The sequence below is a fragment of the Plectrocnemia conspersa genome, unplaced genomic scaffold, assembly GCF_051122295.1.
Source record: "Plectrocnemia conspersa isolate PC_06_02 unplaced genomic scaffold, ASM5112229v1 ptg000011l, whole genome shotgun sequence".
Taxonomy (NCBI): Eukaryota; Metazoa; Arthropoda; class Insecta; order Trichoptera; family Polycentropodidae; genus Plectrocnemia; species Plectrocnemia conspersa.
The window spans coordinates 7,148,181-7,161,337 of NW_028277175.1; the positions used below are offsets into that span (position 1 = coordinate 7,148,181).

Genomic DNA, 13,157 nt, shown 5'->3' on the forward strand with positions numbered 1-13,157 from the left:
AACCTTTGATGGTGATTAAGTGCCTTGTTATGGGAGTTCAAGTGGATAGCTTATTTATGAACTTTGAAGAAGTCGTTGACAAGGTTTGTTTGTCTCAAAACTCTTGAACCTTGGATTATGTGATAATCTAATTTAAGGGGCCATCTGCAGTACTTGAGTTATGGTGACAACTTGTTAAAGGAGTATTTCACCTCTTCTAGTTTCGCAGTTTTATATTTTTCATAAGCGACATAGATACAACCATTGGAAACTAACACATTGTTGCACGCTGATGATTTGAAAGAGTTTAAAAGCGTCTGAACTATTTATATGATTAATTTTTAGACCAATCTGGATTCCTTGTGGAGATGGGCTGATATGAATGAAGTCGTTAGAGAGTTTTCTACTAAAGACTTCGGAATTACGTTCGAAAGGAAGTGAAAATTCTCTCTACATCTAAATAATATTTGTATTAAGTTTTCTAGGATGCTCGACTTTGTCATAAGGAACGCAAAAATGATAATCACAATCATAAAAACAGAATACATAATTTTTCATGATTGAGAAATTCTAGAAAATAATTCTGAAATACAAGAGATCTATATACGAGAGGTTTCAAATACTATCCTTTCCTGTATACTAGCGCCTTTTAAATAGGGGTTTTGGGTTACGATTCGCTATGTTTTCGTACCAGTGAATGTGTACTACAAGTGAAGTTATATTTTCACTGACGCTGCAATGAAATCATATCCGAATACACATTCACCGGTAAATAAATATATTTCTACTAGCGAAAATATAATTTGTGCAAGTGAAATTATGTGTTGCTCTAAACTGTCGTTACGCGAATTGGTAATGAATTTTTGAAGTGATAGCGCTCCGCATAACGTAGCTGAGCATCCATGACGCGGTATCGCAAACTTTGGCGATGTGCATAGAAAATCTCTATCCCTGTTCGAACGTTACGATGAAAGTATTTATGCTTAAAACGCTTTTCGCCTAAGGCAAGAGGATCTGGAAAATGTGACAACGTTACACTTTGCGATGCTGAAAGGTAGTCGATTGTCGATTGAATCTGTACGAATATTTTAAAACACTTGCAGGTCATCAGTATATAATAAATATTCCGAGTTAATAATTGAAGCATGTATTTATAGAAAAAAGAGCAGAGGACCCAGAAAGGGTCTTTGTGGTTCTCCAGAATGAGTGAAACACTCAACGGCGGTGACTTAAGTAACTAGAAAAAATGTAAGAAGACCTTTCGAGAAACCGAGTTATTTAACTTCCGAAGAAATAGCCCACGACTAACTTTGCCGAATGGTTTTTGAATGTCGGTCTAGATTACATTGATATGAATTGAAGGATTTTGTCACCGCCTTCGAGAAGCATAAGAAGTTAGTGACCGTGGAACGACGCTGATGAAACTCGCGTTGTTGGTCTACTACCGTTTGCTGACAGTAATTGTGGATATATCTATGAAAAATTATATCAAACAACTTAACAGGTGCCGAAGGAACGGCGATCGGTCTGAAGTTTTCGATACACGTTTTATCGCAATTTCTGTGGAATCAAAAAACGATGAAGTTTTAAGCGACAAATGGAACGCGATCATCATCAAGAATCCTATACTCGAGAAATTTCACCTTTAGGTTCCGTAACAACCTCGAGCGTTCAAGGCAACATTTTAATGCCGGTTTCGACGAGGATATGCTAACTTACTATGCTAGTAGTCATCCAGCTTCTTATTGTACGATAAGGCCTATTGAATAAATATTAAAATATGCTTTCAAAAATATATTTTCTTGAATCACATATGATCCTATGCTTTTCTCAATCGTCTAATAACAGGTGCGGTAAGTCATGGATGGCAACACCCCCGTTTTTATTTTAATACTCGTAATGAAATTTCATATGGGTTCATCTTCAACGATGATGAATTTTCCCAGTGTCTGACGGGCGAAACAAACAAAGCGGCAAGGTTTGCGCTTTCTATTTTTCTTTTCGCTTTTAGCTGACAGCAGATTTCTAGGAAGAGATAGCGACGCGACATCACCGACACAATGGAGACACTGTTTCGTCTTATTCGCGTGCGGACACTATCGTGATTTATTGATCTTTTAGCATCATCGCGGAAGCGAGTGCGCGCTGTGGTATGGTGCGTTGTTTATTTGAGAAGCCCAGAAAAGATCTGCAGGATCATTGAACACGCTCGAACGTTTCAGGATATCTGAGTTTTCCTGGTAGGACCGGATTTTAAACGGCGCTTCTTAGAAACGTGCGTGCGATGCTTAATTGAACTGGAGCACTTTGAGTACCCATTGTACCGAAACGCAATACTTTGATATGTGATATAGAGAACAAAGCCTTTTTGTCATTGTGCAATAGTTAGCCGTGAGCATATGTACGAGTTTAGTCATTTCAACATAAATTAGTCATCGTCAAAAATATGCAATAGAAAACGAGAACGTTTGACAAGGTGTCAAATATTTTATTTATTTTGTTTACAAATGTGAAGCTCATCAGATTTCATGTATGCAAAAAAATGTCTTGATAATATTTCATAGTAAATAAGTTAAATATACATAATGGTAATGAGGTTTATATATTGTAGAATATGATAATAAAATTAATTATTGTGCAAATTAATTAACGCAAATTCGAGTAAGTAATTTCAATTTAAAAATAAAAAAAACAAAAGAAATTACCAAAGTACGAACTGAACAATTGAATTAATCATACTTGACATAACAAAAAATAATATGAGTTAACAACTCCTGAATGAGAAACACTGATGAGATTTAGATGTAGATGTATATAGCATTCATAATTAATTGCAGCTTTATAAGATCAATTTAAAGATGAAAGAACATAATCTTTAACTGACGTTATAAACCCCACATGACTTAATGGTTAATTGTTGGTTAGGTCAGCTGTTTCATTAATTTTACATACACGGTTTATTCTTGCTACGATGAAATTATTGCTATATTATTTAGTTAACAATTATTATCAGCAAGGAATAAAATAACATGATAAATGTTAATGGATCAGATATGAATAAGATTGATACGAATAAGATAATAGTAGAAAAGCAAAAACGACAAATATAAATCTTTTTTTATATTTTTATAGTGTTCTCAAATAGTCATATTTGTATGTATGTACATACATACAGCTGCGGCCAATTGAAATTGAGGACGTTGAGTACTCTTTCTGAAGAGCCGATGTGATTAGGACATACACGTATTTGAATCAAAATATTAATTATGTGTGTATATGCAATTTATTTTAGACCATCATTAGGTGGTTTTCTCAAAGCGTTATTATGACCACTATGTCAGTGTAAGCATACACAAATATTCACACACGCTTTAACGCATAAAATGTTTTATTAAATATAAATGATAGTGGTGCACATTTAAAAGGGATCTGGACCATCACAAAAAAATTGTTCCAGCTCCTAAGCTAACTATCGCCGAAAACATCTGTGTCTTGCAAACTCGTTCGAAGCTAGATGGCTCATGTAAGAGGAGCCTTATCGAGGGCTGACGTTCAAGAATTAGGGACGCAATCGCGACTCTCCTGAAAACTACAGTCCACTACAGTCGATTCTACTCTTCAGCAACTTCAAAAAGTGTTTTTTTTTTTTTTAATATACGTAACGCTGAGAATACAATGAACTGTATCGAGCGCTCTAGCATTGCTGGCATTCCAGACAATGGAGACATATTCGAGTACGTTACGAACTAATGTAAGTGACACGCGCTCCGCATAACGAAGCCGAGCATCTTCGACGCCTTATCACAAGCTTTGGCATACTAGATTTCTATCCCTGTATTTCTGGACCAAAAAAAAACTCCCGCCTAAATTTACTTTTATTAATTTATTATATAATATAATAACACTATTGAAATGACCTGAAAAAAATTTCCTTAACAACATATTAAGCGCGTTTGATGCTGGAGTCTGTTGATTTTGAACTACTTAAATGAGGGGTTAACACAAAAATATTGATGGCATGATCTGTAACACGGTAATTGCTCAATCTGCGCTCAAAGCTGACATATACAGTGATATTGAAGGGCTTTTGATCACATATTTAAATAATTGTTGATGTCAACGTAACAGCTGATAAGTAATAAAACGATATTTATGGCAATATCTAGCGTATGGAGAATAACTTTTCATGTATCCTATCAAGTAATTTTGACGAAAATGGTATTTCGGCGAAGTATAGCAACTATCACTTACTCATCCCGGTGCCATTCTGGTGGTGGACTTTCGACACGCACTGTTTGCGAGATATCTTGATGTTGATCATTCGCCCGCGCGAATCCGGAAATTTGCAAGAAAACACTATCCGTTTCCGACGGTTCTTAAACTTTTATGAAAAATAATCTAAGAGGAACTTTACGAGATGATAATGGAGGTATTAGACGAGAGGTATTGCCGCGTACGAGCGATACTCGCCGGTCGAGAGGCGACGTTCGACTGATGCACCGGCAGACTGCACGACGGCTGCATGCACTTCTCGCCGAGAAAAGAAAAACTATTCTCGCACGTGCTCGGTGTGAGCGAGCGGCGAGATTCATAGCAAATATCGTAGTCGCTTTAACACGTGTTTGAAGCAGGGGTGATTTTTTTATGCTATACATGGAATATCACAATCTTGTTTAAAAGTAAAAACAGTAACACTTGTTCGATCGTGAAGAAAGATTCTACTTCACGTGGAAATACATGTATTGGATTTTAATGAGACCGAGGCAATTTAAAGTACTTTGAAAAAGTCGGTCGGGAAAACATCTAGAAGTGATTTGATCGCAGTTCAAATGAAAAGGTTTTCAATGCTTGAATGATGCGGATATCATTTCTATTAATTACTAGAGATTTTAATATTTAAAGAATTACGAAAATATTATCAATATGTTATTATGTCCATTTGTCATTATTGTGGTTTTATTAGACTTCCAGTCATTCTCTGAATTGAAATATATGTTTGAGGCCAATGTCAGAGTTCAGTTTTATAAGAAGTATGTCTGTAATGATAAATTCCCTAACTTAAAAAAAACTGTCGATGAGCATTACAACTGCAATTGGAACAAATTATATGTGTGAATCTTTTTTTTCAAAATTAAAGATACTTAAATTTAAAAGTTGACAGTTTTCCGAGGTCGAATTGTGCAACGGGAATATTGTAGCCTTCCTGTGCCTTTTATCTTCCGGTGATATATTGTTTCCCGTGACCGTTTCGCAACAAAGAAATATTATTTCAATGCATCGGAGAATAATTGCATGTTATTTATGTGAACCTTTTTTTATAGACGTAACAAGGGCTTTTGTGTGGTCCAATCCTTTACATTCTATTGTTTAATTTATCTATATTATTACGAATGATCACCATTGATCGCGATCATTAACACGAGTTTCAAGAATAAGACCCTACAAATATTTGTTCAATTATTAGAATATTCATATAGTTGAAAATTGAACGAATAATTTAAATATTCGAATATTCGATTGAGAACCAGCCCTAATGGAGACTCAGTTAGCGCCACTTGTCGTCAAAATGACTAACGCAGTATAAGTTTTATATATGAGCACTGTTTTTCATTGTAGTTTTAAGTTATATTCGTTCAGAAATCAAATGCTATTTGCAGCAAAATAATTCAGTATGGAATAAACCTGCTGTATGGTAGAGCAAGTCAGGATATTCAGCTTTAAAATCACAGAACTGACGACGGTTAACTATATCGTTGACACAACTGGTTCAATAACACACGGTAGATTGAGATATTTCCCACATGTAATACATTTTAATCGATTTCACTCGAGATTGTACAATGTGCTCAACACTTTTATCATCTGTTCCCACCTGATAGATTGAAATAAGGCTGCAAAAGTTACACACTACTTGATTAATTAATTTATTAAATGGCTTTATTTTATTTGTTGAAATTTGATGATTAACGGTTTAATACTATCGGTAAGCTCTAACTCCTATCATTGAACTTGTACTTCAATGTGTAATAAAAAAAATATTTATTGAATCGAATCAGTTAGGCATTTAATACAATTAAATTACCACTTGAACTGTTTCCAGTCTTTTTTTACTCTCAAAACAAGATCGATATTATTTTCAATTTTCCCAATTCCCCTCAATCAATCTTCCGACGACGCACACGCGATACCATCGTTCGTTTCATGTACATATGTACCATCATGTATACTCTGTATCTTGACAGAAAGCAGATGGTCGGACGCGTAAAACACGTAAACACGTTCCTGTATTACGTCCGCCATAAAAACCAATAAAAGACGCGTCATTCCCGATGCTGCCAGCGAAATTTTCTCAAGAAATCTTGCAACATACACAAACATTTATAGCAGTATCTTTGACTTTGGCCACAACCGATATATCTACTGAAAAGTGAGTTCAGTTTGATGGTTTGCGATTGCCGAATAACAACCAATGTTTATGTTATAACCGCGTGTGTTACGTAACATTCAAGCGGCAGTCTTAAAGATGAAATATTTTATTATCTTTCTTATCGTATCGCAGAGTTTGCGGACGATATTTCATTGTCGCTCCAACTCGATCGAGGAATCGAGTGATTTATACTCGTATATACTAAATAAAATTATTCACGAGAATTGGAATTCAATGTTGTATAGAATAAAGCTTTAAAATCCTCGACTCAATGTTTACAACACTTGGCACTTTGTTCAAAATAAGATAATTATAATGCAAATAATACAAATTTAATTCATGCGATGATCTTTTAGAAAGCAATGGTTATCAATTGTTTATGGAACCATGTTTATCCGTTTTAGTTTATTTTCAGTTATATAGAGGTCAAACTAAGTTATTTGGATGTGGCAACGATTTTTGATGCGCATTAATATTATCAGATAATAAATTCGCGGTTTCAGGAGAGTGCCATTCGATCGGATCGATCCGACAAATCACGTTCAATGAAGCAGTTCTTTCCCGCGTATCGAGCTAATTGCGAACGGTCTATTTTCGACGCATAATGGCATGGAAATAGCGCCACCGGGCTAATTTAGAAAGAAACTATGTCGCGCGGACGAAAGCTGGTAGAAGTTAAGAAGAAAACTGTCTAACTGAATATTCAAAATAAAGTTTTCTTCAAACCATTTAAAATATACATAATTGTTAAAAATATGACATAAAAAAATACATGCAGAAATCAATGAGTATTGCAATTATAATTTACATTGAAATAAACCAACATTACCATGCCATCATGAGTATGCAGAGCGCGACTTACCACTACTTTCCTCATTTATGATATCATCAATTTATTAGTTATGTTAAAGATCATCAATAATTTACCCGAAAATTGCTGTCACTCGCGACAGTCCGGGTAGGAGGTCGTGCCTAGCCTCAGTCCGAATTTAATCGAAAGCCCGACTAGAAAAGGACATTTAATTTTTGTTCGCGAGCAGTGTTGATTTGAAACAAGCGCTTGCGGATAACGACTAAGTACTCAAGATTAAGTTGAATAGATCGTGATCAAAATCAACCGAGCATTTAAATTAGCGCGGCGTCAAAAGCGGCCGAGGCATGGTGATCGATTATTGAAATAGCTTGCATCTGTGCAGTGTGCGAAGGCGTCATCGCGCGGTCCGTTTGCGTCATTGTTGTCATTGAACGATCGGCAAAAGCCAGATGCCCAGATGCGCGAAGGCGACAACGACGACGACGGTGATCGCCGGCAAAAATAATCGTAGAACCGTACAACTGAAAAAAGCGCCAGCCGCCATTTTGATTCGTGCGACACCGCCGAAATGGCGGCGAAGGGACGCTAGCGCTAGCTAATGCCGACGGCGACAAATGACGACATGACAGCGCCCGAATGCATTTCCGAGAAACGCACTCTGAATCGAAACGGGAAAATCTATTTCGAGAAAATCGAATGGTGGCGTCCCGAACGGAAATACAGCGCAAAAAACGATAAGGTTATGTTATGTCATCGCCTTGCGCAACGGGTTTTGAATTTAATAAAAAAAAAAGATGGCCGTAAGCAATAGAACGATGGCTACGTGTCATACATTTTTTTTATTTATAAAAAATTCATTTAGTCATTTTTTAAGCACAGCTGTTAGAATCTAACATGAATTAACGGCCATTAGAAGTACGAAGAACGACGACGGCCTACAGCATTATTATTAAGATTTCGTGAGTAATTTTCCATTCGTTTCTCCCTGGGGGCGGAACGAATATATCAGTAGTGCATATATCGCAGCGGGGGCGTGCATTAATAAAATGGTGAAATATGATGCAGGCAAAAATTTTTTGGACAACAGAAGTTGGGTTACTTGTTAGTAGTCGTACCTTAGAAAATTTCCCGGGAAATATCACTGATGTTTTAACATCGATTATTTACCTATTGATATTATTCCATTATAAATCTCAAGTTCTTTTTGATTAAAACAAGGTCTTGCTGTTTTATTTTCTGTCCACGTACTCTGTACAAATTACAGAAATTAAAAACATTTTTTAAGTCTCAAAAATAATTACTAACTCCTATGTAAAAATAACGTACTTAGATATACCAAAGGTTTATGTTTTATAAAACGAAATGGATCTCATATATAATATATTACTAATGTGTCACAACTTTACAAAAAATATGAAATTAAATTACGAATGTCCAAATCAAAACACAATCCCACTAAATTTTGAGTATGCAGCCAGTATAAAAGACTATATTGTTAGGAACATTTCAAAGATAGCGAACGTTGAAGAATAGGATAAGAAAAGTACAATTGTTTTAATTATACAATTGGGTGTTACATGTAGTGTGTTGGGTGTTACATGTAGTCAAATTTGTACTAAACTAGCAATATTATTTAATGTGTTTTTTATACTATAATCATAAAGAGTGATTTTATGAGCGCGTATCGCAAAATATCTGCCACCAGCCCTACATTAGGTGCGAGCAACAGCTTTATTCTGTAAAAACCTATTAAGGTTTTATTTATTTAAATTTTCATAATATTATCTGTCATGAAAAGATTTTTTTTAAATTGGACGACATATGATCTAACATTTTGTACTCGGTAGTATTTATGCATAGTTCAATAAATTAATAATGGAAATTCCAAAACTATAAAAAATTGACGAGTCTTAAATTACCGGTACATAAAACAATTCTGACAATCGTTACCTAGTGTTTCTCCTCAAGAATTATTTCTCGAGAAAAATAGTAAATCAAGAGTTGTCATTTCTCGAAAATTTTCAGAGCCTTTTTTGTTAAAAATAAAATTTGTACAAATATTTTTTAAATGTTTTAGAACCACTAAATTTTTAGAGAATTCTCGAGAATAACGAGAAGGAAAAATGAGAATTATTATTTTTTAAGAAATGAAAAACACAGAGAAACCAGAATGCCATGCCTACCTTTACATACATATATCGTTCAACTATTAATAAAACAATTTTAGAAACTTTTTTGTTCCTTTAATAAAAAAGCACAAAAAAAATCTTCAATTTTCAGTAGTCAAGACTTCACCTCAAAAGTGATACAATTATCCCATGCAGGTCTCGCTCAGTTACTAGGTCATAAAATAAACCGAAAAAATAACTTTAAAAAGGATAATGGTAGATTTGATCCGTTTTTTACGCCTGCTGAATGATAACCAGCAATTGTGCGAGGATTTCGCGCAATGTAAAATTATAAGAAAAAATGTGTTTAATTTTGAATTAAAAGGAATAATAAAAATAAAATGAATCAAAAGTTTTGCCTTGTATTAATAAATCTATTAAAATTATTTTATCAATGATTGTAGGTTGCGTAAAATCAAAATTAATCAATTAACTTTAGTCGTCGGCGGGTTAGAACAGCTAATGAAGGTCAAATTAAATATAAAATATAAGTTTGACTTTGTTTTAATTTTACGATAACAAATAAACTATCTTACGGGTAAAACTACCTTACGCGATGTTTACCACTCCGTTTCGATAGTTACCGTCACTTTTTAATAATTAAGCAAATTGCTAAAATTAAATTCTAAACTTACCATCCTTATCCGGCGGTATTGCTATCTTGTCGAATCCAGCCATGTTCCTCAGCTCCAGGCAATCGGCCAGCTCTTCTTGGATGTCGTCGTTGTTGATCTCCCAAGCGTTCTGCGTTCGAGAAAAAATAAAACTATTATAATTTTTTGTATGCAAAATAGGTACTTTAAACTTGGTATACGCACAATGGTAACGCTTGCATAATTTAAATTAAAATAGGTCACTAGTCAGCAATCAAGAATGACTATGAGTGTTTTGGCAGATAGGATATGCTCCTTGTTTCAAATCAGATAATGAATATTTTGATGTCGGCAACCGGTCACGCTTGTTGCAATAGTAAATTAAGTTTGAACTGATCATATTTATAAACAGTGTTAATTGTGCAACAAAGAATTTATATTGTCCAAGGCTAATCTATTTTTGTAATTATATAATTATTTTGATGGTATCGGTTAACTCTAAATAATATAATCCACTAATAGAAACTGCATCTAAATAATACGATCAGCAAAATAAGGGGTGTAGTAGACTTATGTCACTTTTTTATAATTTAATTGTTATTAAATTTTCTGATCTAAATTAAAAAATATAATAGAAATCCCTTAAAGTATAAATATACTGAAGACTAGTCATGCGATTCATAAAGAAGATACATACCCACCATAAATAATAGCAAAGACAAAAATATTTAGAAAGTCTGGTGTTTTACATAGAGTAAATAGTGGTGTAATATTAGTTAATCAAATATGAGTGAGGATCGAGATGGACAGATACGCATTTATGTTGCAGGTTTATCTCGTTTCGATCCCTAGGCTTCAGATGTTGCACTGTTATATGTGGTTGGTATTACTTTAAAAATTTACACTTCAACTGGAGCAAAAATGTAAGGAACAACAAATAGTATACACTAAAAAATTATAAGCTATGTATATAAAGTACTTCGGTCAACCAATCAAAGTGCAAAAGGTCATACAATTTATGGATACAGCACATAAAGGAGGTTATAAAATAAATTTTAGTAATATTAAATTGTCTGTTTCGCTAAAAGAACACTAGCAGTATGATTTTTATTAGGCAAGAGTCGACAAAATCAATTTCTCGATTTAAGATATGATGTCAGTTGTGACACGTTTATTTTACTTAAATAGCAAAATAATTGACGAATAAAAGCTACTGGTTACCAAGTTCAGAGTTCTTAAATTTCCTAAATCAGAGTGGATTACCGTGGCACAAATTAATTCGCAATGTTGGTAGTCCTATTATGCTACTGAAAAATTTGGATTCACCGAAACAGCGCAGTGATACGCTGTTGTAAAGGCGTTGAACACATGTAATTAACACAAACAAAAATTTAAAGCCGAGAATGTGTTTATTCTCAGAATTTCATTGATCCCTAGTCACTTGCCTTTTCACTTTTAGCGGTTTTTATCGCTTTTGCCATGAAAGTAAATAAATTTCAAGAACAGTCGTTCAATGTGACATGAATCAAATTGAGATGAATGTTTTTCTCATGGTCAGTTTTATGTTGCGATGTTACAATCAGAGTATTCAAAATTTAAGCCGGGTACAAAAGCTAGTTTTCTATATTTTATATCATTATTAGCAGGGTTTGCCACGATTTCAAAATTATGCTAAGCTTGGGATAGTCTATACTTTCGTATGAATCTAAATAATATACATATAATTAAAGTTTCTGGATATTTGGATCTCCTTTCTTAATATCGTTGAATAAAATAATGTACTCACAGGGTCCACATCGATGTTGAGGGGCATGGTCAGCCGCGGATCCGGTACGGCTAAAAATCCACCCCGGCCCGGCTCCCGCAAGTTTCCGTTTAAATATCCAGAGTTTGTCACGACACCGCTTCCGTTCGGCGACGGGACATAACTCCCTTGGTTACGATCTGTTGGAATACTATTCCATACGTCTTGGTTCTGAGAATTAAATGAATTATTTACATTAGGTGATAGCGTATTTCTTAATGAAGATTTATTACTACTTTCACTCTCTTGCTTCCAATACGACTCAATGTCCACATGACGAGGATTCATGTTTCCAACGTTATAATTCATCATGGGAGATCGCCGCGGCGAGTTAGTATCGCTAAAGAAGTTCGGACTTCTGTTCATTAAGCGAGAGTCCTGCGACGATGACATTACGCTCAGCGGAGTGCTCCCCCCTGATCTAACTTGGCTTATTGGGGATCTATTTATTGATAAAAAGTTGGAAGATACTTGAGACGGCGGTGCGTTCGGACTTAGCCGGTCGATCGTCGTGTTCTTTACATTTGCGTCGACTTCCGTAGGCGACGTTATATTCATAGCGCCGTTATTCGACTTAAAATGCCTCTTCGCATGAGCTTTCTGAGCGTTTGATTGCGATCCAGCATTGATACCGGACTGTCTTGGTGATAGATTATTCTGAAACTGAGGTGGTATTTGAATCTGTCCTATTCGATTAACGTTAATTCCTATATTCGGATGCTTTGGCTGTGGTATTGCAGCAATGCTTATCGGTCTAGAATGCGCACTCGGCAATATGTTACTTTGTAATCGGTTTATTTGGGTCCCTACAAAACTGTGCGGTCTAATTTGTGATCGTACATTGGTTCTTCTCGATACTGGTGAGACCGGCATCGGTTCAGATTGCGTGCTAAGTTGGGTATCCATTCCGGGGTACGGTTGACTCATGTCATCGTAAGTATATTGGTCTAATGTATCATCCTCTTGACTGTCCACGTCGTCCATCATATCTTCTGAACTATAGTTATCGTATTCGATTGGCATATCTGCTCCAGGGAAATATTTACATAGCTTTGTCATTATTTCTACTACCTGAAAAATATTTGAAACATTTTTAACAATGCACAAATGTAGTTTGTTTATCAAATAACTTGTTTATTCAAAGTGTATTAACCTCGTCCATACTTGGTCTATTCGCTGGTTCTTTGTCCCAACATTGAGTCATTAAATTTTCAATGGGCGGTGGGCAGTTTTCGATTAGTGGTGGTCGAGTACCTTAAAAAATTAAGCTTTAAATGGTTGTGTATAATCTTAAATGGTAGGATTCGGTTTATTTATAATAATCAATATTAGTCCCTATCATTATAAGTTTTAACTATAGCTGCAACTTTGA

General features: G+C 35.0%; 1 protein-coding gene across 2 annotated transcripts in view; it reads right to left on the reverse strand.

Annotated features, from left to right (window-relative positions):
• Window positions 1-13,157, reverse strand: part of Tak1 (TGF-beta activated kinase 1) — a 45,238-nt gene that overhangs the window by 24,086 nt on the left and 7,995 nt on the right. Inside the window, exons 5-8 of one of the 2 annotated variants that reach the window (XM_088198879.1) lie at window positions 12,939-13,039; window positions 12,626-12,856; window positions 11,768-11,956; window positions 10,024-10,132 (exon numbers count right to left, since the gene is read on the reverse strand). In XM_088198879.1, the coding sequence (XP_088055005.1) occupies window positions 10,024-10,132; window positions 11,768-11,956; window positions 12,626-12,856; window positions 12,939-13,039 (630 nt within the window). Of the gene's footprint in view, window positions 1-10,023; window positions 10,133-11,767; window positions 12,857-12,938; window positions 13,040-13,157 lie in introns of both variants that reach the window. The other variant, XM_088198878.1, reaches the window with a different exon arrangement.